The sequence below is a fragment of the Hyaena hyaena genome, unplaced genomic scaffold (assembly GCF_003009895.1).
Source record: "Hyaena hyaena isolate Hyena2069 unplaced genomic scaffold, ASM300989v1 scaffold_364, whole genome shotgun sequence".
Taxonomy (NCBI): Eukaryota; Metazoa; Chordata; class Mammalia; order Carnivora; family Hyaenidae; genus Hyaena; species Hyaena hyaena.
In genome coordinates, this window is record NW_024080996.1 from 1,611,147 (window position 1) to 1,637,247 (window position 26,101).

Consider the following 26,101-nt stretch of genomic DNA (forward strand, 5'->3'; position numbering starts at 1 on the left):
AACAGATGTGGAGAAAGGGGAATCCTTTTGTACTCTTTTTGGGAATGCAAACTGGTGCAACCACTCTGGGAAGCCTTATGGAGGCTCCTCAAAAAATTGAAAATAGAGCTACCCTATGATCCAGCAATTGCACTACTAGGTATTTATCCAAAGGCTACAAAAATGCTGATTCAAAGGGACACATGCACGCCAATGTTTATAGCAACGCTATCAACAATAACCAAATTATGGAAAGAGCCCAAACATCCATCAACTGATGAATGGATAAAGAAGATGTGAAATATATGCATACATACATATAATGGAATATTACTCATAGATCAAGAAGAATAAAATCATTCCATTTGCAACAACATGGATGGAACTAGAATGTACAATGCTAAATGAAATAACTCAGAAAATTAATTTTATGTGATTTCACTCATGTGGAACTTAAGAAACAAAACACATAAACATAGGGTAAGAGAAGGAAAATTAATATAAAAACAGGAGGGAGGCAAACCATAAGAGACTCTTAAATATAGAGAACAAACTGAGAGTAGTTGAAGGGGTGCTGGGTGGGGGATGGGTTGAATGGGTGGTGGGCATTAAGAACAGCACTTGGTGGGATGAGAACTGGCTGTGATATGTACCTGATGAACCACTAAATTCTAGCTCTGAAACCAATACTACACTATATGTTAACTAATGTATTTAAATAAAATTTAAATAAATAAATAAGAAAAAAGAACAAAAGCATCCATTTGAGAAAAGAAAAAGTCAAAGTATCTTTATTTGCAAATGACATAATCATGTGTATAGAAAATACTATGGAATCAACTAAAAACCTATTAGAACTAATGAAAGACTTCAGAGAGATTGCAGAATAGAGCAATATACAAAATCAACTGTATTTCTGTGTACTTTTGACAATGAAACTTCTCAAACAGACATTAAATAAGCAATCCCATTTATAATAGTATACAAAAGAATAAAATATCTAGGAATTAATTTAGCCAAGGAATACTATTGGTATTCAGTATTGGTATACTGAAAACTATTGGTAAGAAGTTTTTGGAAGAAGTACGTATTCATGCTGTAATCCTTACATTACAGAGACAGCATTAGCACCAGATTAAGAACATTCTTTTCACACCCTAGCTCAGCATCTTTCTAACTGTGTGACACTGGGGTGTCTTAAACTTCCCAATGCCTTAATATCCTCTTATACTTATATATTATCCCAGTGTAGTATTGGGATAATACAATTATTGGGATTAAACAATTATATAAATATATACACATAAATCATACTAAATCTATTCAAATTCACCTATTTGTCCCAAACCTCACTTAGCAATCACACCAACTATATGGGACTAGTTGCCCCAGATAAAGGCAAAGTTGTAGGGACAATGACATAAAAGCTTATGCCCCACAAGTATGTACTCCTTGGATTACTGCTTTTCTCAGAGCCAACCTCACATCCTTGTTTCTCAAGGCATATATCATAGGATTCAAGGAAGGGGTAACAATATTATTTAACACCTGAACCACAGAATCCAGCCAGGGGCTGGAGGCAGGCTGGACATAAATGAGGACCACTGGTCCATAGATGAGCAAGATGGAAGTCAGGTGGGCACTGCAGGTTGAGAAGGCTCTGTGTCTCCCTTCTGAGGAGCTGGTTTTCAATATAGAAATAACAATGCGAGTGTAAGAAGTGAGGATAAGAAGAAAACAGGAACGCAACAACACCTACGTTGTGAAACTCACCGTCTGAGCTAGAGCAGTGTCTTCACAGGCCAGATGCAGCACCACCGGGATATCACAGAAGAAATTATCCACCTCATTGGGGCCACAGAAGGGTAACTTAAAGACCAGAAATGTGAGGATACTTCCATGCAGACAGCCACCCAGCCAAGTGCCCAATGTCAACCTGGTACACACCCTGCAGTTCATGATGACTGTGTATCGCAAGGGGTGGCAAATGGCGACAAAACGGTCGTAGGCCATCGCAGTGTAAAGGAAGTACTCAGTGCCATCCAGGAAGTGGTAGAAGAAGAGCTGGCAGGCACAGCCTTGCGAAGAGATGGTCCGGCTTTGCTACATTAAGTAGAGCATCATTTTGGGGGAACTCACTGAAGGGAAAATATGTCAAACATAGACAGGTTTCCCAGGAAGAGATACATGGGGGTGTGCAGGTTGGAGGAAACCAGAATGGTGAGGAAGATGAGCAGGGTGAAGAGGTAGAAGGCCAGAAATAAAATGAAAAGTACATTTTTCCAGGCCTTTTGCGCAAGGGATTCCCATCAGGAGGAACTCAGTTGTGGTAGTATGAGTCATCATCTCCATAGCTAGTTGGTTCTGAGAGATCAAAGAATAATCTTGCTGAGGTGAACTTTTCCCAAAGTGCTAATATTTTCAGAGACCCCACTGGAAACCGATAATACCTACATACTGTAAAGAACTTGGAAATAGGAATCAGTCCAATTCTGTCACTAATCAATGTGCAACTCTGAGGGAAATCATTTGTTTATTTTTTCTGCTTCTTCAGAAGAAAAATAAAGAGATAACACTAGAGGCAGAATAAACTAGGAGGAAAATATAGCTTCAAGTAACTATATCTGAGTTTGATTTTTTAAAATATTTTTTAATGTTTTATTTATTTCTGAGAGAGAGAGAGAGAGAGAGATAACGTGAGTAGGGGAGGGTCAGACAGAGAGATACAGGATCTGAAATAGCTCCGCTAGCTGTCAGCACAGAGCTCGACGCGAGGCTCGAACCCACAAACCGTGAGATCATGACCTGAGCCGAAGTCGGAGGCTTAACCGACTGAGCCACCCAGGTGCCCCAAGCTTGAATGTTAAATCTACTCCCTGCTCTGTGATTTTGGAGAACTAAAATCAATCTCTAGCTCTCCTCTGTATCTGTATACATAATGTAATAATGTCTTATGATTCTTGTGAGGATTAATGCTTTTTAATGTACATAAAGTCTGTAGCCTGATCCTACCCACCTTGTTTAAAAAAATTCATTCAATGTGCTAATATTCTGGTTTTAACCAGAACTTAATCTGTTTGGTTGACTTGCAGCAGTTATGAATGATTTGCAGAACTGCTTTCTCTGTCATGAGCTAGACAGCTGAAAACAGAATTATCTAGTGAGAATAGAGTAAAACAAGTTGGAAAAAATAATGTTGAATGTAGGAAAAAACAATAGGCAATTAGCGATATTAAAAATAACCATCTTCTTTCAATATAAAATTTAATCTCTGAATAACAATTATATCTGCAATATGACTGGATATATGCAATCACCATTTTGAGGTGGTGGAGGTTTTAAGGTTGATCTTCATTAATCAGGAACTATCTTCAGAAAGGACAATGAAGTCTAAGGCAATATTAGCCCGAACTCAAATAGAGCCAACTCCCATGTCCCATTCCCTCCTTTAGCATGACTCATCAGATGAGGAGAAGCACTCTTCAGAGAAAGCACTCACAGGTCTGAAGGAAAATAGCCAACTTGGGCTGAAAGCCAAGCCCCACATCTACCTTCTGTTTCCTTTGCTTTTAGACCCTGTGGAACATGAGAGCCAGACTCTGAGGCCAGGAAAGCCAAAGGTTCCTCTTTTTCAAACTCATCCACTCGGGCCTGAAAATCTAGCCCCACTGGTGCCTCTGTTTCCTGAGTGAAGGAAGAGCATGCATAGCCTCCAGAGAGAATAAATGTCTTCTCTGTGTTTCTTGGGGTCTTTTTACTCAGTGGGTACTGACTAGAAAGTATGTAGAGCAAAGAGAGCAATTAAAGTGGGGACTTCTTCCTCCTCTCCCTCTTTCCTCCTTCCCATTGCTTCTACCTCATTACTTCTTAGATGAAAGTGCAGTCAGGTAGTGGTATTTTGTTGTATTCTGTTTTTAAATCTCTGATTCATAATAACTCTTGAGCATGTGTTTGCTCTGACAGGAAGCCCTCCTTTGTGGTCAGAGATTTGAGTTGCCCCATAGCCCTGTGCTTCGAAGATGTGGGTCTGAGAAGGGGCTGTGGTTTAGGAAAGGAGCTACTCAAAGAAAAGAGGCAACAACCCCAGTTGGTGTTAAAACAAAACAAACACATCTGCAACTGTTTTTTTTGTATATTTATCTTTTTAATGTCCCATTTTCACTTCCTGAATTTATAGCTTATCACTTTCTAATGGTAAGCTATTTTCCTTTAAGAATGCTACTGAAATTTATCTTAGCATACTTTAATTACTGTAGCTTGGTTCAAATTATATATTTTTTATATGCATATGAGATTTGAATAATTTAGAAATTATTCCATTTTTAAGAAATAACTCTTTAGAACCTTAACATCCATTTTTAAAAAATCTGTTTCTATTTGTTTTATTTATCTTTATTGTATATAATAAATACAATATATAAGTAGTTCCAAGAATTAATTCTTCAAGGGGTTTATGTATTTTATAATTACTGTCTTTATAACTCATTAAAACACACACACACAGACACACAGACACACACACACACTAGGAAAAGATACAAGCCATAATGAGCTTCTATGTATACCATCTCATTTTGACTTCCCAGAACTGCTGTTCTCGACAAAATCTTATGAGTCATTAAAGTAACAAGTAACAAAATAGCCCAAGATTGTATTATTCTTTATATTAAGTATTTCTCCTAAGCTTTCCATGTCATTAATTCATTCAACAAGTATCTGTTGCAGAAATTCATTTGTCACCCAGCCAGTCAGTTTCATAGGACATACTTCCTTCTTTTTTTTAACTATTTTTTTAATTTTTTAATTTATTTTGAAAGAGTGAGAGCAAGCAAGCAGGGGAGGGACACACACACAAAGAGAGAGAGACAGAGAGAGAGAGAAAACCCCAAACAGGCTGTGTTCTATTAGTGCAGAGCCCAATACAGGGCTCAATCCCATGAACCATGAGATCCTGACCTGAGCCCAGATCACGAGTCAGACGTTTAACCGACTGAGCCACCCAGGTGTCCCAGGACATTCACTTTGAAAAGACTACTATACATATGGTTTACACATGAGTTTATGAATATATGATTTACACATTATATATTAATATCAATATATAAATTTACAAAGAAAAATAAATCTCCATATTTACTATATAGCCTAAACTACTAGGTCGGCATATTCATTTCCAAAGGGAAAAATATTACATTCAAAGCTAAATACTCTCTCAGGAGGGTGTTACTAAGCATAGTGTAGAGTTAGATCAGGGTGAACAGGACGATTATAACCAAGTGTTCTGCTACGGTTATTTGACACACTTTTCTTTACCATCTCAGGATGCCTGTAAAGCAGGTTGAAATGTCCCTGTCAGTTGGTATTTCTTCTATACTATCCATCTGTTCAACATCTACTTCTTTTTTATTTTCAACAGCTTTATCAAGGAATAATTTACATATTATAAAATTCTACAGGTAAGTGTACAATTTAAATATTTTCAGTAAATTTATAGAGTTGTGCAAACAGTGTCAAAAGTCAGAGCACTCTCATTGCCCCCAAAATTTCTCTGGGATCAATGTACGATCAATTCCCACTCCTCGTCCCCTCCCCAGGAAACCAACTACTAATTTGTTTTTTTTCTGTATAAATTTGTCTTTTTTAGGCATTCCATATAAATAGAATGAAATAAGACAAGACTTTTAAAGCTGTCTTCTTTCAGTAGCACAGTGTTGTTAAGGTTCATCCATAATATAACATGTATAATTAGTTTGTCTGTTTTATTGCCAAATAATATTCTAGACGATAGGGATACCACATTTTGGTTATTCTTTCCCCAGATGATGGGCATTTAGGATGTTCCTAGTTTTTTAAATTTAACTACATTTTTAAATTTAATTCCAGTTAGTTAACATACAGTGTAATATTAGTTTTGGGTGTACAATATAATATTTCAACACTTCCATTCAACACCCAGTACTCATCACAGCAACCCTCCTTAATCCCCATCACCTACTTAACCCATCCCTCCACCTGACTTTCCTCCAACAATCCTCAGTTCGCTCTCTATGGTTGAGTCTGTTTCTTGATTTTCTTATCTGTTTTATCTCCCTATGATTGTTCATTTTGTTTCTTAAATCCTACATGAATGAAGTCATGTGGTATGTGTCTTTCTCTGATTGACTTATTTTGCTTAGCATAATACTCTATCATGTCTTATATATATATATTATATATATATGTATATATACAATATCTTCTTTATCCAATCATCAGTCACTGGATATTAGGGTTCTTTCCATAATTTGTCTATTGTTGATAATGCTTCTGTAAACTTCAGGGTGCATGTATCCCTTTGCATTAGTATTTTTGTATCCTTTGAGTAAATACCTAGTAGTATAATTGCTGGATTGTAGGGTAGTTCTATTTTTACCTTTTTGAGGAAACTCCATACTGTTTTCCAGAGTGGCTGCACCAGTTTGCTTTCCCACCAACAGTGCAAGAGGGCTTCCCTTTCTCTACATCCTCACCAACACCTGTTGTTTCCAGTCCTGAATATTAGGAATAATATCCCTTTGAAAATCCCAAACAAATCTTTGCGTGTATCCATTCCCTTTCCATCTATCACCAAAGACTGTAAATTCTTCTTTGAGATTTTCACAATATCTTCTATTTCATAAAATCTTCTGTTGAGAATATCACCATATCTTCTTTCTGATATTAGTAATAAACCTCATATCAAACTGAATTTTAGATAATTTTGACAGACATCCAATGTCACCATTCATATGTATATTCTTACTACTTAGTGTTTCAAAGAGGCCTCCATCCTTATCCTTTGGGTCAGCCCTGTGCAGTTTATATACACAGAACACATATAAGGATTGTCTAATATCTTTCAGATGTAAGTTATTTCAAAACAGCTTGAAGCCACAACAATTTTTGGGAAATTGAAATACTTCATTTTGAAATGTTAGCTATTACTGTGTTGAAATTTGGAGTCTTCTCTGCTTTTTGTTGTATTTGCTCACACCACAGCAGCAGATGGAGAAGGGCACCTCCCTGCCTAGCTTGCTTGCTAATAGCTGGGCTATCAATCAGGCTACCACGTGCCTTAGAAACTGGTAATCCAGCTACAGCTACAGTGGGACATATTGCCCAAATCAGTATATAAGGGAAGGAGAAACATAAACTAACTTCTTTGAGAAAGATTCCAGGAACAGGGGGAAAAAAGGGAGGGGGGGACCAAGTACCTTCACTGGGGAAATAGATTAGGAAACATATTTGGCCACAGGTCTGAACCCTATTTCTTAATTTGGTAATCATATAACTTAACTATCAGTAATCAGGTTACTATTTTGGAGTCTGATGGCTTTGTCTTTTATCTCAACTACTTCTGTCTGGACTTGGGAGGGAATCAAGAGTGTTGTTTGTGGGTCCCCTCACACATCGATAAGTAGGAGATAACACCACAGGTTGGTAATTGCCTAAGAAATGGATCAATTTGTGGGCAGCTCAGGGGAAAAAAGTCAATGAGGGTAGAAGATGAATCTGTGGATGCTTTTGGATGACAGTGAGTTGACTTAACACATCTCACAATGTGTGACTATATTGGGCTGATAAGAAAAGATTATGACTGAAGTGGCAAAAATTAAAGGCATACCTAGCCCAACAGTTACAGAGGCAGCTTTGACTTATTTATCCCTTCATAGGTTTGATCAGCCAAATTTCCCAAGGGTAAGGGAAATCATTTTCTAAACTTTGAATCAGAGACAGTAGTTGGTAGCTCTTTCACCAGTTTGAATAGGGATAGAATTCTTAAATTTTAGAACAGATTGGAGAAAGTACCTACTATGCAAAGAGCACTGTGTGAGGTGCACTAGAGAGATGGAGAGATGTAATTTTTATCTTAGAAAGTTTGCAGATTAGCTGAGAAAGTAGGCCATTCATTAAATTTGTCTATTTTTCTTTTTAAGTAATGTGTTTAGGGGCACCTGGGTGAGCATCTGACTCTTGATTTTCAGCTCAGGTCATGACCTCATGTTCGTGGGATTGAGCCCTGCTGTCAGTGCAGAGCCTGCTTGGGATTCTCCTTCACCCCACTCTCTCCCCCCACCCATCCCATTCATGCTCTCTCACTCAAAATAAGTAAATAAATATTTTTAGGCAATGTGTTTATTACTATGAAGGTCCCTATCAACAGAGAGCCTTCTTTTCCCTAAAACACAGGACACCAGGTAACTGGACACCTTGGTGTGTAAAACAGTTTTAAAGTATTTTGAACAATATTAATCAAAATCCATTTTTGAAAGTGCCATTCCATTCATTGCATGGGTGTCATTTTAATTTATTTCAGAGTGCCAGGTAGGAGGAGTAATAGTGTTCAAGTTAGCCAAGTTCACCATTGCAGGAACAGAAATTGAATAATATATAATAATATATTTGGTCCTTCTTGTCTCCAGGTAAGTCCTATGGGTTTCCATTTTTGCTGGTTTTTGTTGATTTTTCTATTTTTCTTTCTTCCTCTGTCTTTATACTTAACATCTAAAGCTAGTTTTCACAGTCTGTTCTATTTTTATTCAAAGCCTTTATCCCAATCATGTATTGGGTATCTGTTCCATGTCTGTCTTCTCCAATATGTTTTGCATTCTATAAGGACAGAGATAGTATCTATCTTGCTCACTACTCCACCCTCTTTGGATAGCACTATATAAATATAAACTACCAATACATATTTGATGTTACCCTAAAGGCTGTCCTGACTTAATTGTATTCTTGGCTAGTCACTGATTTAAATGTTAAATAATAACTTACTCAGTTTTCTCATCTATAATTTAGGAGAGTAATTATATCTGCCAAATGGAGATGCTGTTAAGATTATATTAGTTAATATGTGCAAAACATTATGTTAATGGGCAAAACATTAGAACAGTAAGTGGTATATAAAAAGTGTTAGGAGCCTTTCTGAACTCATAAGTTGAAAATACTCCTTGTGAGGTTAAGGCAAGTTTGCATGGTCTCTTGCCGTCAGATGGTGAACAATATCCACCCCCACTCAGTTATTTCTGCTTAAGCACCAACCCCCAAGTTACCTTGTTAATTGATATTGGAAGAAACTGTCCCCTTATTCTGGCCCAGATATGATGATTGCACACTGTGAAAAAAAGTATTGTAGGAGTCTCTCCCTTTGTGATTATGGGAACAGACATCTGTCTGCGGCAGGTCCTATCCTCTTTGATACTTCCCTCATTCTATTACCTTTGTTTTTCCTTCTCAGGTAGCAGTGTCCTTTCTAAACGACTGCATAATTTTGTCAGTAATCATAGCTTCCTTTTCTTATAAATATTTGTCTGATCCTTGGAGCCACATTAATTGTCCTTTGTCTCTTTCCAGTTTTTTAAAAATATATAATAGAAAAGGAGGAGATGCTGGGAGCCGCACCGGCCTCTCTGGATGGTAGTCATAGCGAGGAAATGGCAGCGTTTGCACAGCTCCTGCCATGAGAAACAAAAACTGGTATCTCCTCCTGCTACTACTGGCTCATGTTGGAAATGAGCCTGCTGGTATTGACCAGGCCTCACAATATTCCAAATCAGACTGATATTCCCCACACAGATTCCTCGTAATGAAAAGCATATTCCCACCTTTTCAAAAGAGATTTTAGATTAAACACTGTGGATGATTGTCAAAAGACTCTTCCTATGGGCCTTGCAGATCCAAGACTAAAGGGGGCTAAGAACACAAGAGTTACAATTGAGTCTGGGCAAAGAGCCTAATTTAGAGTTAAGGACAGATATCCACCCCCATCCAATTGTTTATGCTTGGAGCACCGATCCCCCAAGGCATTTGTGATCAGTATTTGGAGTGACTTATTCCAGCCTTGAATATGCTGATTGCTCCCTGTGAAGGAGCCTATTGAGGAACTTCTTTTGCGATTATGGGAGCAGAGGTGTTTCCTGAAAGACCTGTTTTCCTTAATACTTCTCCTTAAACAAGCTATTGACCTCTGCTCACAAAGAAGTAACTTCACCCTTTTTATGTTAAAAACATTGTCTTGTATGCTAAAGATACCTTCCTTCCCCACAGGATAAGCATCTAAATCACCTACCTCAATCACTGTTGATAAAGATTATGCATGAGTCTTCTACAAATCTATGTTCTGGGAAATTCTTACATATCAAAGAAGTTTGTTATCAGAAATCATTGTCTAAGGCAAATGCCACTTCTGTGCCGTCCCCCAAACACTTAATTATAAAATAAAGTTGAGCTCCAGTCAGAGAAGAGATGCCTGCCTGGTGACCAGAAAGATTCTTGTGGCCTCTCTCATCCCTCCCTCGCCGACACCATCCATCCTTCAGGGACCCCTGGACCCAGCCAGAGCCGGCCTCTGACAAAAAAGCAAGATATAAGGATAGCTATGACTACACAAAATTTATGATTTTTCACTTCTTCTTATAGGGCATTAAAAGTTTAGTTCTTGATTCAAATTCCCTTGTGTGAATACTTCTCTGACCATAGTTTCTTCATCTATAAAAGAAGGCTATCACAGTATTCACCTGTTAGGATTTTGTGAGTTAACTTAGTTAATACATGGAAAGTGCATAGAACACCATCATAAACATAGTAAGATTTAAATGTTAGCTATTGTTCTAGGTGTTTGAGTGGATGCCTCTGAACAGAATTGATAATTACTGTGAAATTCATTTAATTAAATGTTAAAATTTAAATGTTGAAAGATCAATAATAAATATTACTGGTTCCATTTCAATTAATTACAGATATATTGTATTTTTAAGAAACAGAAAATATCTACAGTGTATAGAGGATTCTGGCTCGAAAAGGCTCTCCTCTACAAATTTAAAGGGCTCCATTCTCTTATCTTGTAAGAATAGATTCATGACCAGCTTCTCACTTGAGATATAATGAGTCTAGTCCAATGCCAGACATCTCTGAGGGTCAAAGGAATAAAGCTCCAAATGGAATTATTTTTCCAATGGGAAGATAGGGTAAAAGCCCAAGTTTATATAAGCTAAGTTTAAACTTAAATTTAGCAAACTGTGCAATCTTATGTTTTAATTTATAATGTGTCAACCATAAAACCTAGTTTTGTTGAATGGCCAGAGAAAGACTATAATAGAATAGAGTAAGGCATACATTTTGGAAGGAAGGGAGGGAGCAGAGAAGGAAAGAAGGAAGCAAGAAAGGGAGGAAGAAGGGATGGAAGACAGTCCATAGCCTCTAAAAACTTGAAGCTTTATGGTAATCGGTCAAAACAGAGTTCCAACAAGTAGAGATTGTGGGAGGTGGAAAAGATACATTGTTTTTGCAAATTAAAAAGAGAAAAGGCAGGGGCACCTGGGTGGCTCAGTTGGTTAAGTGGCAACTCTTAATTTTGGCTCAGGTCATGATCTTTCCATTTGTGAGTTGAAGCCCCACGTGGGGCTTGCACTGACAGTGCAGAGTCTGCCTGGGATCCACTCTCTCTCTGTCTCTCCCCTATTCTCTTTATTTCTCTCTCTCAAAATAAATAAATAAACTTAAAAAACTTTTTTTAAAAAAAAGAGAAAAGGTTGGGTTAATCTGGAAAATTTCCATATGGGGCTAAATTAAGAGGCTCAACTGACCCCTACCATGTTGACTGTCAGGCCTCCTAAGAAACAACTGGTAGTAACTTTACCCAGCTCACTATTTAGCAACAATCTTGTTCTCAGAGTAGTGGATCTGAAGCAACTCCCCAAATAATTTCGGAGAGGAATTTCCTCTATACCTTATATCCCAGAAATGTGGACCACTTGAGTGAATACCCTCCTCAAAGCCAATTTCACATCCCTGTTTCTTAAGGTATAAATCAAAGGGTTAAGAGAAGGAGTGACAATGTTATTTAACACCTGAATAACAGAGTCTAGCCAGGGGCTGGAAGCAGGCCTGAGATAGATGAGCATCACTGGCCCATAAAACAAGAAGATTGAAATCAGGTGGGCACTGCATGTTGAAAAAGCTCGGCGCCTGCCTTCAGAAGTGCTGATTTTCAATATGGAAAAGACGATGCGACCATAGGAAGTAAGGATAAGGAAAAAGCAGGTAAGAGTCACAACATCCACATTAGTAAAACTCACTGTCTGAGCTAGAGAGGTGTCTGCACAGGCCAGGGGTAGCACCAATGGGATATCACAGAAGAAATTATCCACCTCATTGGGGCCACAGAAGGGTAACTTAAAGACCAGAAATGTGAGGATACTTCCATGCAGACAGCCACCCAGCCAAGTGCCCAACGTCAAGCCAGTACACACCCTGTGGTTCATGATGACTGTGTATCGCAAGGGATGGCAGATGGCGACAAAACGGTCGTAGGCCATTGCAGTGTACAGGAAGCACTCAGTGCCACCCAGGAAGTGGTAGAAGAAGAGCTGGCAGGCACAGCCCTGAAAAGAGATGGTCCGGCTTTGCCCCATTAGGTAGAGCATCATTTTGGGGGAACTCACTGAAGGGAAAAATATGTCAAACACAGACAGGTTTCCCAGGAAGAGATACATGGGGGTATGCAGGTTGGAGGAAACCAAAATGGTGAGGAAGATGAGCAGGTTCCCCAGTAGGGTGAAGAGGTAGAAAGTCAGAAATAGGACAAACAGCATATTCTCCAGCCCTTCAGTATTCGGAATTCCCAAAAGGGTGAACTCCGTCACAGAAGTGTAGTTCTGCATGTTTGTGCAACAGGGGGTCCTGGAAAAGTACAGCAATAATCATGATATAAGACCACAAATAACTGTGAAAATATTTTCCTGGTAGAATTATTTCTGAGGCAGTGGCTACAAGCAAAAGAAGGCCAGAAAGGGAAAGGAGACGCGTACTAACTCTGGCCTTGGTGCTGAGTCATGTGTCATATTTGGCCTCTCAGGTTTTTCATTTATTAGATTAAGTAGCAGAATAACTTATCTTTATAGTTAGCAAACCTCTTGCAGGAATCAACTCTTTGTAGATTTATTTATTTATATGGAGAGAGAGAGACAGAGAGACAGAGAGAATCCCAAGCAGGTTCTTTGCTGTAAGCCTGGAGCCTGACATGGGGCTCAAACCAATGAACCATGAGACCATAACTTGAGTCAAAATCAAGAGTTGGACGCTCAATGGACTGAGCCACTTAGGAGCCCCAGGAATCAACTCTTTTTACCAGTTTCTATATAATTTCTCCCAATCTGATTTATTGTTATACAAACTGACACATCTCAGAATCCTTTTCTCCATGGAAAATTTGTCATCAGGTGACAATCTTATTTTAGTATCAGCCATGTCATAATTAGTTGATGATAAATAAGCCAATGATCCAAATATATGCATATAAAAATGTGAGCCTATATATAAATGATATACACTTGTTTATTTTTACTTTCCACAATACTCTTTCCATTCTCCATAGTTTATATTCAAGAAAAAAGTATATAATTCATATTTATACCCAAATGCATACAGAAATTGGACTGAATCTAGAAGAAGGCATTAGGTAATAGAAGATAATAGAAATAAATACTGTATCCCACTAGAAATGTACCTCTCTACATAAAGACTTTATTTCTATACCACAGATCTCACAAATCTAAATCTCAATGACATTAATATCATTTAGCTTTATTAATTAATGCCAGTAGATAAACTTTAACAAAACCCTCAGTTATATTTTCAAAAGGACAGTATCTCCATCTGTTCATTTGTGTCCCATTTTATGTTAGCCTTCCATATCTGTCATTGGTGTAACTGATTTCCCCCTGTGATCAATATTTGTTCATAGAAGAAATCTATTCATACCAGTTTATAAATTACTGATCTGTTACTATTTCCTACATTATTTCCATTTTCACAAGGATAAAGTCTTATGATATGGATCAGAATCTCAGTAAGCAGAGTTCCTGGCAAGATTAGAGAAGTAGAAGAAACAGGAGCTCTTCAACCCATTCTTGAAATCCATCTATATAGCCAGGCCCCTATAGAAAGCTTGTCCTGCTCCAAATGTTTGAATGGGTTTTTATCCCAGCAAAGAGAGACAGAGAGACAAAAAGACTCTTTTGTAGCCCAGGGTGCAATTTAAATGTTGAGTTTGGGCAATGGCTATCAATTTAATCTCACGAACATTCATTGCTTTATCAACCTGTGAGAAATGTAAAGATAAATAAAATGAAGTAGTCACCCTGTAAAAGTTCACTCTAGAGTTATATAAAATTGGTTTATAACCCTCACTTTGTCTCTACTATTTGCTAATGCTGGGGTCATAAGAAATTTACTTGACATCTCTGGGCCTCATCTCCTGCAAGAGAGTAATGCATCGTAATATTGTTTGCCTTAGAAGGTGTTTGTGAGGATTTAATGAGATGATGAGCATGAAATGTTGAGCTCAGTGCTTGGCACTTAGTGGTAAATGTTCAATATTAGTTGAACAACTAACTTCATGGATATAAGACTGTGATAGTACGGGTGATGCTTTGGTAATAACAAAAGCAAATGTGATGGAAATATAAGTAAAGTGGATCCCTCCAGCCAATCCAGGGGTCCCTAAAGGATGGATGGTGTCAGTGAGGGAGGGATGAGAGAGCCCCAAGATTCTTTCTGATCACCAGGCAGGCATCTCTGCTCAGCCTGGGTTCTCAACTTTACTTACATGTGAAGGTACAGAGAACAAGAAAAGTGGCATTTGCCTTAGTAGATGAATAACATAGATTTTGCGGAAGTCTCAGGTATAATCTTAGCATTAGTGAAACAACTTAGCTACAGGCACTCATGCTTATCATATGGCGATGGAAGGTATTTTGTGTGTGTGTGAGTACACGTTTTCCAACGTTTAAGCAAAAGTAAGATATACAATGTTCCAGTATAGCCTTGAGAAAAACCTTTTACCAAGAAGCAAACAGAATTGTATATGTAAAGGTCAATCTTTTATGAGTAACGTTCATTAGCCTGTTTATAGCTCAAGGGAAGTATCGAGGAAAACAGGATCTGCCGGAGACACAATGTCTGCTTTCACAACCTCAAAAGAAGAAGATTTCTTTAGCATTAGCCACAGAGCCTATAGTTCCCACAACGTCATCCATGCCCAGGAATAGCATGTTACTCTATATGGGAATATTATTTTATTAATTGTTAATAAAACTTTTGAAGTTATCAATTACTTAGTTCTAATAATGATTTCCAGGCTACTGAACATTAATGTCTTTCCATATCACAATAAGTCCCTAACAAGATGCAATAATCATACCAGGGCCAGAACAAGGGGACAAGCCATTCCTAATCTCAATCAACAAAGCACTAAGGGGTATATTGCTCAAGCAGAAACAATAAGAAAAGGGGCAGCTATTGGTCGCCACCCGACAGCAGGAGACCTTGCAAGCCTGCCTTAGCCTCACAAGGAATATTCTCAACTAGTGAGTTCAGAATGGGTCCCAAAAGTGGGCTTGAAAAAGGATCTGTGAGACTTGAAAAAGCAGAGAAAACATAAATATAGTCAACTGATCTTTGAAAAATCAGCAAAGGCAATACAATGAAGAAAAGGTGGTCTTTTAAACGAATGTATCTGGAACAAGAGGGCATCCATATGCAAACAAATCTAGACATAGACTTTATATTCTTCACAAAAATTAACTCAAAATGAATCACGGACATAAATGTGAAATGCAAAACTATAAAATTCTTAGAAGATAACATAAGAGAAAATCTAGATAACCTTGGGTGTGTATCTTTTAGATACAAAACCAAAGGTCCCACCCATGAAAGAAAATGTGGATAAGCTGCACTTCATTATCATTTCTTAAAATTCTGCTTTTCAAAAGGATGCCGTCAAGAGAATGAGAAGACTAGCCACAAACTGGGAGACAATATTCTACAAAAGACACATCTGATAAAGGGTCATCATCCAAATTATATGAACGACTCTTAAAACTCAATAATAAAAAAACCAACAACCCAATTATAAATTGGGCCAAAGACCTTAATAAATACCTCACCAAAGAAAATGTACAGATGTCAAATATGCATAGGAAAAGATGTTTTACATCATTTGCCATCAGGGAAATGCAAATTAAAGCAACAATGAAATATTATGACAAACCCATTAGAACTAGCCAGAATCCAAAACACTGGTGACACCAAACACTGGTGAGAATGTGAAGCAACAGGAACTCTCATTCTTTTCTGGTGGGCATGCAAAATGGTGCAAGCACTTTAGAAGAAAGTTTGTCAGTTTCTTACAAAACTAAATCTACTTGGGGCACCTGGGTGGCTCAGTTGGTTGAGCATTCGACTTCGGCCCAGGTCATGATCCCATGGCTCGTGTGTTTGAGCCCTGTGTTGGGCTCTGTGCTGACAGCTCAGACTCTGAGCGTGCTTCGGATTCTGTGTCTCCCTCTCTCTCTGTTCCTCCCCCACTCACACTTTGTCTGTCTGTCTCTCTCTCTCAAATATAAACCAATATTAAAAAATAAAAACTAAACTAAATGTACTCTTACCATATGACCCAGCAGCCATACTTGTTGGTATTTATTCATAGGAGTTGAAAACGTATGTCTACACAACCCCGCATGTGGTTCTTTATAGAAGCTGTAGTCATAATTCCAAGCTTTAGCCAAAACTTGGAAACAACTAAGATGTCCTTCAGTAGGTGAATGAGTAAATAAACAACGGTATATCCAGAAAGAAATGAGCTATCAAGCTATGTAAAGATATGGAGGAATCTGGGGCGCCTGGTTGTCCCAGTCAGTTAAGCATCCCACTCTTGATTTCGGCTCAGGTCATGATCTCACAGTTCATGAGATGGAGCCCTGCGTTAGGCTCCATGCTGACAGTGTAGAGCCTGCTTGGGATCCTCTCTCTCCCTCTCTCTCTTCCCTTCCCCTGCTCACTTGCATGCAAGCTCTCTCACTCAAAATAAACAAAATAAACTTTTAAAAAAAAGGTATGGAGAAATCTTTAAATGCATATTACTAAGTGAAAGAATCCAATTTGAAAAGGTTACATACTGTACAATTCCAACTATGCAACATTCTGAAGATAGTAAAAATAAAATCGGTGGTCTCCAAGGTTTGAGGACGGGGGGACAGGGAATGAATAGGTAGAGCACAGATTTTTAGGGCAATGAAAATACTCTGTGTAATACCATAATGGTGGATATATGTCATTATATATTTTCAAAACCCTTAGAATGTACAGAACTGAGTGTGGACCCTAACGTAAACTAGAGGCTTTGAGTAATTATGACGTGTCACTATAAAGGTTCATCACTTAACAAATGTACTCCCTGGTGGGGAATGTTTGATAACAGAGCAGGCTGTACATGTGCAGGGGACTGTGGTATATGGGAAATCTCTGTATTTTCTATGCAACTGTGCCATGGACCTAAATTTTCTCTAAAAAGTGAAGTCTTTCTTTAAAAAAAGAAGAGAGACACACAGGTCAGGAAAACGTTATTTTCATTAGACCCACAGCAGAGTTTTAGGTAAATATACTGACAAAATTAAAAGAACTCTCTATAGGCTAGAAGTGCATAAATTCTCCCTTTAATCTGAACCTTTCTGTTTCTACGTCAGCAACCAAATTCACAAAGATATCTGGTCCAAGCTTTGCCCTAGGCAAAAGTGTAAATTTCACAATTTACCTTATATCCGCTTTCAAAATCCTTCTCAGTCCTCCCCTGCAATCCGCACTCAATGCCTCTTCTCCATCCAAACCTATTCTCAAGAAAGAATGTGATATGAGTCCAAAAAAAATTGTCTAAGGATAGATGTTGCATAATCTTAAAGTCGTTTGGAAAAGTACTGAATTTCCACCACAGAAGATTTTTTAACATAATCTATAGGCCCATCTCTTGGGAAAATGGATGCAGGAATTATTCTCCTACTGCAAAGGAAGGTAGACAACATGTTTTCTTCCAACTTGAAATTCTACAATTTTATATTATTAGCTTTTTATAAATTTTGTGTATCACTATCACCACATTCACTGACATTTGTGTTTTAAGCCTTTGTCTCAAATGAAGGAATGAAAATGTGTCTGTTGAAGGAAGTTCTCATATTGATAAAAGAGTGGATAGATACTGATAATATGTTATAAGTGGAGATAATTTCTGAATAGATTTCACAAAGACTGTCTCCCCTTCAGTATCACTACCTTCCCTCCATACACCAGTCTTCTACCACACAAGCACATTTTTCTCTGCCTTTTCCCCTTCATTTCTTTGAGTGCAGACTCACTAATGGGTCGTTGAACTCAGCCAGAATATTCTTGAGTTCCATGATTTTCCTTCTTCAGTTGGCTGAGCAAGGGAAATGACCAAGACAAATACAGAGTAGAAACAGGAAACAGAGAACAGAAAGTCATAAAATCAGAACATATGTTAAAGAGAAGCAGGTAAAGTTTTAAACACAAGCCAGCTGATGGAAAACACATCTAACATGATAGATTTTTCTAGTCTGTAGGCAAGAAGAATGTCCCTAAAGCTAAAATTCTATTTTGGCATAAGATGCTACGGCATAGAGCCAAGGTTTTGTACCTTCTGCTCTTGAACCCAAGATACCTAGATTCTACGCTCACCCCTGCTATGTAGTCTGGTCCTGAAATTCTGCATTTATGTTTGTAAACTAGAGAGTTCCTTTTGAGACAATATCTCCAGTGGCCCAGTACACAAACTTATCGAGCATGAATGAGCAAAGGGAATAATTAGAGGCCTTCCTCTCTTTCCTCATACCTCTTTCCCATTACATATCTCATTATTTCATAGTAACGTATATTCATTATAAAAGTAGCATTGCAACTTTATATGCTATTTGGTAAATATTCAAAAGAGTAAGAAAATATACCATACTTCCTCTACCTTAACATTAGCAATGTTAACAGTTTAGTGTTTTCTTTCCAATCACTGAGCCACATGGTTATAGTATTTTTAAAAAGTTTATTCATTTTTTATTACTGAGAGAAAGAGAGCGTGCAAGCAGGGGAGAGGCAGAGAGAGAGGGGGAGACACAGAATCCAAAGCAGGCTCCGGGCTCTGAGCCATCAGCACAGAGCCCAACACGAGGCTCAAGCCCATGAACCCTAAGATCATGACCTGAGCTGAAGTAGGAAGTTTAACTGACTGAGCCACCCACGAGCCCTGGTTATGGTATATTTTTAACTACTTATAATCATACCACATATGTAGTTTTGCAAGTCTGCCTTTTGATTTCAATTTTTAAATGAACAGTTTTCCTTATATTTCTCAAAAAAGTAAAGCAGGTAGGCAGATAGATAGGTTATGCATATAAAGTACACTGTGATAAAACTCTTAATTCATACAGTTATCTATATTTGAGACCTTATTAAAAGTAAACTTACCAATGTGGCACCTGGGTGGCTCAGTCAGTTAAATGTCTGACTCTTGATTTCAGCTCAGGTCATGATCTCAGGGTTCATGAGTTCAAGCCACATGTCGGGCTCCACACCGACAACACCAAGCCTACTTGGGATCTCTCTCTCTCCCTTTCTCTCTGCCCATGGTCGCTCTTTCTCTCAAAATAAATAAACTTTTTTTATAAAAATAAGCTTAACTAAATAGAAATGCTATAAAAATTGTGAATATTATGTTTTTTAAGATTATTGTCAAATTATGAACTTTGTGGGCAGTAATGCTTATAAGAGCCAACTTTACCAGCATTGCATAATAACATATTTAAAAGTTATAAAGATTATTTCATAAGCAATTGACAGTCAACTATTTTTTAATATTCATCTCTGGTAACCCTTAAGGCTAAACATGTTTACAAACTATTTATGATTTTTCCTTAAAGCAACTGAAACAATGTGTTGATGTAAGGTTTGGCAAACTGACAAATGGAATAGAAGGAAACATAAAAACATACTTCCTGAATATATGGATAACTGACATTAAGTCAAAGGTAATATGGAAGATCATGCAGAAATTTTTTTCAATAAATTATGTAACTCGATCAATAAGGAAAAGATCAGTTTAATCTCTTACCACATACCCTATACAAAATCAATTCCAGTCATTTGTAAATTCAAATTTGTAAAGCAAACAATGCAAGTTTTCAAGTTAAATTTTGGGGAAAGTATTTCTAAACCAGATATAGAAACTAGTAGCAACAAAGTAAACATTGATAATTTTTGTTGCTTTCAAATGCAGAATAACAAAGAAAATCAAAAAGGAGAAGTGAAAGTCAGAGATGTTATTTATAGCACATATTACTAATAAGGACTCAAACTCAAAAAAAAAAACCTCATAGAACAGACATTTTATTTTTAGTATGTATACTGTAAAAACAAGCAATCCAATATGAAGCAGGCAAATGACTTGACCAGTCTTCACCAGAGAAGAAATACAAATAGCCAATAAACAACAAAAACTCTGCTCCATCACTAGAAGAAATAGGGAAATGAAATTTTAAATTGCAATAAAATTTGATTAAAGTAAATGTCAAAGTCATCAATTACTAGAACTTTCACATTGCATGACGGGAGTACAAATTTATAGAACCAAAAAAAATTTATAAAGCAAAAGAATCAAGAGCAAAAATAAATGATTGGGACCTCATCAAGATTAAAAGCATCTGCATGGGAAAGGAAACAATCCATAAAACTAACAGGCAACCAATGGAATGGGAAAAGATAGTTGCAAATGACATATCAGATAAAGTGTTAATATCCAAAATCTATAAGGAACTCACCAAACTACACACCCAAAAAACAAACAACCCAGTGAAGAAATGGGCAGAAGAAATGAACAGACACTTCTCCAAAGAGGACATCCAGATGGCCAACAGACACATGAAAAGATGCTCAGCATCCCTCCTCATCAGGGAAATACAAATCAAAACCACACTGAGATACCACCTCACACCAGTCAGAGTGGCTAAAATGAGCAAATCAGAGGACTCCAGATGCTGGCAAGGATGTGGAGAAATGGGCACCCTCTTAGGAGAAATGGGCACCCTCCTACACTGTTGGTGGGAATGTAAACTGGTGCAGCCCCTCTGGAAAACAGTGTGGAGGTTCCTCAAATAATTAACAATAGAACTCTCCTATGACCCAGCAATAGCACTGCTAGGAATTTACCCAAGGGATATAGGATTGCTGATGCATAAGAGCACGTGTACCCCAATGTTCATAACAGCACTCTCAACAATAGCCAAAATATGGAAAAAACCTAAGTATCCATCAACGGACGAATGGATCAAGAAGATGTGGTTTATCTATATGATGGAATACTACATGACAATGAGAAAGAATGAAATCTGGCCATGTGTGGCAACATGGATGGACCTTGAGGATGTTATGCTGAGCGAAATAAGTCAGGCAGAGAAGGAAAATACCATATGTTTGCACATATAGGAGGATTAAGAGGAACTTAATGGAGGACCATGGGGAAGAAAAAGGGGGGGCACAGTGGGGGAGAGGGAGAGAGGCAAACCATGAGAGACTCTTGAATGCTGAGAACAAATTGAAGACTGATGGGTGTGGAGGGAACGGGGAGATGGGAATGGAGGAGGGCACTTTTGGGGATGGGCACTGGGTGTTATATGAAAACCAACTTGACAATAAACTATTTGTAAAAAAAAAAAATTATAGACCCACTTTTAAAAATATTTTATCAAGTTCATGTAAAGAGATATTTCTCTAGAAATCCACGCATATGTGGATCAAAACAATGTATGTATTCAAGGCAGAATTTTTGCGATCACTGAAATATGAACACAAAAATGTCTATGAAGAGTATGTTTTACAATGGAATAACACACATCAATATAAGGAATAAATTTACAGTGATGTATATCTATATGTACCTGTCATTGAAATACAATTTTAAATCATAGAAACTGGACATTAAATAGTAGAGCATGATTCCACAAATATAAATTTTTAAAAAGGCAAAATTAAGTTGTTGCCTAATTGTAACTTCAAAATTAGTAAGAAATAAGAATTAGCATTAGCATAGAAGTCATGATAGTTGAATGGGAGGGGGGCTGGCTTCAAGCAAGGAGTCTGTGAAGGCTTCAAGGTTGCTGGCAACATTTAACTTCTTAACTTAGGTGGTGGTGGCATACGTGTTTGCTTGATAATAAACTTTAACTGTACATTTATGCTTAGGCACTTTTATTTACCTAAGTTATATTTCATGGCACAATCAAATGATTAAATTGGAAATTAAATAAAATTTTAAAATTGCGATTTTAAATAAATTAAAAATAAGAAGAGTTGAATTAGAAGTTTTCCATTCTGGCCTGTGATACGATAACAGGGACTGGGTTTATTCTCTTGCCATAAATATAGAACTGGACCAAATGATATAAAAATGGGTATTTCATCTATTGGGCAGCAAGCAGCACAAGACTGTAATCTCTGACAGAGGAAAAATAAATGTGAGCACTTCTGCTGGGAGGCACATTCTGGACTGTGATGTACGAAAGGGGATACTCGGGTTGAATGCCAATTTGTCTTTCAGAAAATTGAAGAAGAAAGTCTCCTACACATCCTATGATTCCAGCATTAACTTTGATGCAAAAACTAGTCAAAGACATTGCAAGAACACAGCTACTGATTTATATCCTTTATAAACACAGATGCAAAACTTCTTAACAAGATTTTACCAAATCAACTCCTTTCTATATGAAAAATTACTATACCTCATGATCAGGTGGGGTTGATTCCAGGAATGTAGGTTTGGTTTAACATTTAAAACTCAAGCAATATAATTTACCATATTAGCAAACTAAAAAAGGAAAACTGTATGATCAACACAATAGATGCAGAAAATGGATTAAGCAAATCCCCAAATGCATCCCAGATAAAAATTGCAGCTAAATAGGGATGGAAGGGTCAACTTATTTAAGAGGAAAGCTAAAACAAAAAACTACAAAAAACACCTACACCTACCATCATACTGAATTTTTTTAAAAAACATCATTTTCTGCCTAAGATCAAGACCAAAACAAGGATGTCCACACTCACCATTTCTCTTCAACATTATATTAGAGCCTCTAGAGGGCAATTAGATAAGAAAAAAAATAAAAGTCATCAGATTATAAAGAAGTAAACTATATGTGTAGACAACATGATCATCTATGTATACACAAAATCTAATGGAATATCTAAAAAAGCTACAAGAGGGGCGCCTGGGTGGCTTAGTCGGTTAAGCGTCCGACTTTCTGACTTTCGCTTAGGTCATGATCTCGCGGTTTGTGGGTTCAAGCCCCGCGTCGGGCTCTGTGCTGACTGCCAGCTCGGAGCCTGGAGCCTGTTTCAGTCTGTGACTCCCTCTCTCTCTGACCCTCCCCTGTTCACGCTGTCTCTCTCTCCTAGAAATAAAAAAAAAATAAAATAAAATAAAAAATAAAAATAAAAAATAAAAATAAAAAAGCTACAAGAACAAATAAATGAGTTTAGCCGAGCTGTAGGATATAACGATTATTAAAAAATCTATTGTATTTCTATTTACTCACAATGAATAATTAGAAATTGAAAATGTTAAAACTACCATTTAAATTAGCGTCAAGACAAGCTGCTTGGGTGGCTCAGACGTTGAGGTTCCAACTTTGGCTCAGGTCAATGATTGGTGAATTCAAGCCCCGAGTAGGGCTCTNTCTCTCTCTCTCTCTCTCTCTCTCTCTCTCTCTCTCTCTCTCAAAAATAAACAAACATTTAAAAACTTAAAAAAAAATAGCATCAAGTAGTGCCTGGGTGGCTCAGTCAAACATCCGACTTCAACTCAGGTCATGATCTCATAGTCCATGAGTTAAAGCCCCATGTCAGGCTCTGTGCTGACAGCTCAGAGCCTGAGCCTGCTTCACATTCTGTTTCCCTCTCTCTCTGCCCTTCCCCCACTTGCACTCTGTCTCTTTCTATCTCTCAAAAATGAATAAACATTTTAAAAAATTTTAAGTAGTGTCAAAATAAAAAATAGTGATAAATCCCACAAGATGTGCTAGAACCTGAACATGGAAATTATACAACATTATTGGGAGAAAAGAGAGATACCCAGTATTCATGGTCAGATATTGTTAAGATGCCAAATCCCCTAAATTGATCTATAGATTTGATGCAATTCTAATGAAAATGTCAGTGGCCCGTTTTGGTACACATTGACAAGATGATTCTAAGATTTACACAGACATATACAAGACTTGAATAACAAAAACAATTTTTTAGAAACAATGATGTCGGAGAAGGGGTTCACCGGTAGCACAGGCCCAGTGATGAACAAGGGGTGGTGAACACAAGTGCATGGGTATCCACCCTTCTCTGGTCTTTATTAAAATATTAACAGAAGTCCCAAGAATGTGGGACGAAGAATGAGTGGCCACAGCTTGCCTTTACCCATGTGCAAACGATGATTGGTGCAGAATTCTTGATGGTGTTGGAAGTTCTGGCTCATTCCTTGCCTAGAACACCTTTGGGTTTTGTGGAAATAAAAGTCTGAAAAGCTAGATCACTCCTTTCTTGTTCCTGAAGAGAGTAAAAGTTAGCAAATGTCATCATCTCCTAAAGGAAAAAGAGAGTAAGCAAGTTGTACAGTATTCTTTTTTTTTGTTAATTTTTTTAGTGTTTATTCATTTTTGAGAGAGACAGAGCATGAGTGGGGGAAGGGTAGAGAGAGAGACACACACAGCATCCAAAGCAGGCTCCAGGCTCTGAGCTGTCAGCACAGAGCTGGATGCGGGGCTCGAGCCCACAAATTGTAAGATCATGACCTGAGTTGAAGTCAGACACTTAACCAACTGAGCCACCCAGGTGCCCCAAGTTGTACAGTATTCTTAACACACCTAGCTAAGTAATCTCTGAGTAGCAAGAGCTGGGCAACAGTAGTGATTGGGCCAACATGGTAAGATAGGAAAGAAAATTAATGGGTATCTACCTTTGGAAAGGAAAAGAAAATTCATATTTTGTAAAGATAACATGATTATGTGCCTATATAACCAAAGAGAATCAAATAGAACTTAATAGCTTTCATAAAAGTATATAAAAGAAGTTGGATAAAAGTTTAAATTACCAAAATTATTATCATGTATTTTATAGCAACATTTTGAAATATATAAACTGGAGTTAAATTGCAACTAATTCTTGAAGTAGCCATTCAAAGTATCATTATGATTTTACATTGATTATACATATATGCCTCATTCTAAATGGATAGCCAATATGAGAAAATTATGTAATACGATAGGCTAATTGATCGAAATATTAATATGAAAAGATTCAGTTCCTCAAAATCCATCCTATAGAGAGTGATATGCTCCCCACACAGGTGAACATTTCTCTCAGCAAAAAGCTAGCAAGGCTACAATTTTCTTTCCCCAAAACCAACAGTGCTGTGGGCTTCTGCTGTGTAGATCAGGTGTTCTTGGTTTCACAAAGCCTTTTCCTGACAACTAAGACATATATTAATTCTAGAAGAAAAGTATATTTTCCCTCTCTTTAGTTACAGTAATTCAAGACTTTTAAAAAATCAACTTTCATGGAAAACCTGAATATGCTCTAAGAAGGGACAAAGGCAGGAGTCCCTGAAAAGAGAGAAAATCTCTGAATCAGACAAGGCGAGATAGCGTCATTCTGGACTAGGAACCTGCACACATGGAGAGAGGAAATGTAATTAGTAAGATGTTTATCTAGCGAGAGTAGAACTCGAATCATCCCTGAAGCACACACCAGAGCGGCTGTTTATACTGGCCATAATCACTAGAAAGTAAAAAATTCATCAAGGAGACTACAAACCTCACCAGAGAATTGTCCCTTTGGGGATGGAAGCCCGTATTTTCTACCCGTAAATTTAAAGCAGGAATCAGAGAAAAGAACAAACCAAAACATTCCCAGGGCAAAGAATTCTCAAACCCAGAGTTTCATTGTTATCTATTTTGGAAATTAATTTTGGGCTAAATAAAATGCTTTCTGGAATGGTGGCCCATTATGTATAAAACCAATTTAAACAAAGGCATTTGGGGAAAAGTTCTGTGTATTTATCATAATGGGGAAGCATTATCTTCATCCATGAGGACTCAAGGGTGAAGGCAGTATCTCCTGAGATGTCGAATCAATTTTAAATGCTGTTATTTAAAATGTTTCTCTGCCTTATTCTTGTGGTTTCATCTATGCAAGAAAAAGAAGCATCTTACTCACCAAA

At 37.5% G+C, this 26,101-nt stretch overlaps 1 protein-coding gene and 1 pseudogene across 1 annotated transcript; both read right to left on the reverse strand.

The window, feature by feature from the left end:
• Positions 1–1,407: 1,407 nt before the first annotated feature.
• Positions 1,408–2,325, reverse strand: LOC120243975 (annotated as a pseudogene).
• A 9,401-nt stretch (positions 2,326–11,726) lies between these two features.
• LOC120243999 (putative olfactory receptor 10D3) lies at positions 11,727–12,659 on the reverse strand. The gene has a single exon (XM_039250271.1). It carries the CDS (start codon positions 12,657–12,659, stop codon positions 11,727–11,729), a length of 933 nt encoding a protein of 310 aa, XP_039106202.1.
• Between the last annotated feature and the right edge of the window lie 13,442 nt (positions 12,660–26,101).